We start from the raw sequence: 651 nt of genomic DNA, 5'->3' as shown, positions 1-651 counted from the left end.
GAAACCGATCGGGACGAACCTGAAGTGTTAGTCCGCGCCGCTGTGGTGACCACCTTGTTTACCGTATCCACCAGTTGATCGATTTGCGCCTACATTTGATCGAGGCGAGCTATAACATGGTTGTCGTTACGCTGAATGGGCTGTTGTGAGGCTGAGGCTATCAAACGGTCAGTGAAGCACTCGTGAATCTTATCTGCCGTCTCACCGAGTGACGACAGAGAGAGATCTGACTGGGTAGTCAGAATTTGGCGAGTGCTTAAGGCAAGACACTGCAGTCACAACTGTTTTAAAGCTGCGTCGTCAAAAGACTTCCCGCATGCAAGGCTTTGCATGTGCCGTAGCAGTTGCGAAGGTGTGCGATTGCCCAGTTCGACCCTGCAAGCAATTTCTGCAGATTCGCTTCGTCCGAAGTGATTGTTCGTTTATAACTGCTGCTTTTAGTGTGGTGTAGAGATTTAATACCGGCATAGGATCAATCAGGTCAATAACCTCCGCGGCAACCTCGGTCGGGAGTTGAGTAACCACGTAAGAAAACATGGTCTGCTGTGAGGTAATTCGGCGGAAATGGAAGTAACACTCCAGTTGGATAAACCATACTCTAGGGTTACGGACCCCAAAAGCTGGCAGTTTTACGTGAACGGCGTTTTCAAC

General features: G+C 49.5%; 1 protein-coding gene across 1 annotated transcript in view; it reads right to left on the bottom strand.

The window, feature by feature from the left end:
• Nucleotides 1-300: 300 nt before the first annotated feature.
• The window catches only part of T265_08358 (hypothetical protein), a gene marked incomplete at both ends in the record, with an annotated part of 40,001 nt that continues 39,650 nt past the window's right edge, over nt 301-651 (bottom strand). The window contains one exon of the mRNA XM_009174134.1: nt 301-543. Within this exon, the coding sequence (XP_009172398.1) occupies nt 301-543 (243 nt within the window). The remainder of the gene's footprint in view (nt 544-651) is intronic.

This window comes from Opisthorchis viverrini, assembly GCF_000715545.1.
Source record: "Opisthorchis viverrini unplaced genomic scaffold opera_v5_212, whole genome shotgun sequence".
Taxonomy (NCBI): Eukaryota; Metazoa; Platyhelminthes; class Trematoda; order Opisthorchiida; family Opisthorchiidae; genus Opisthorchis; species Opisthorchis viverrini.
This window is presented reverse-complemented; position numbering and strand designations above follow the sequence as displayed.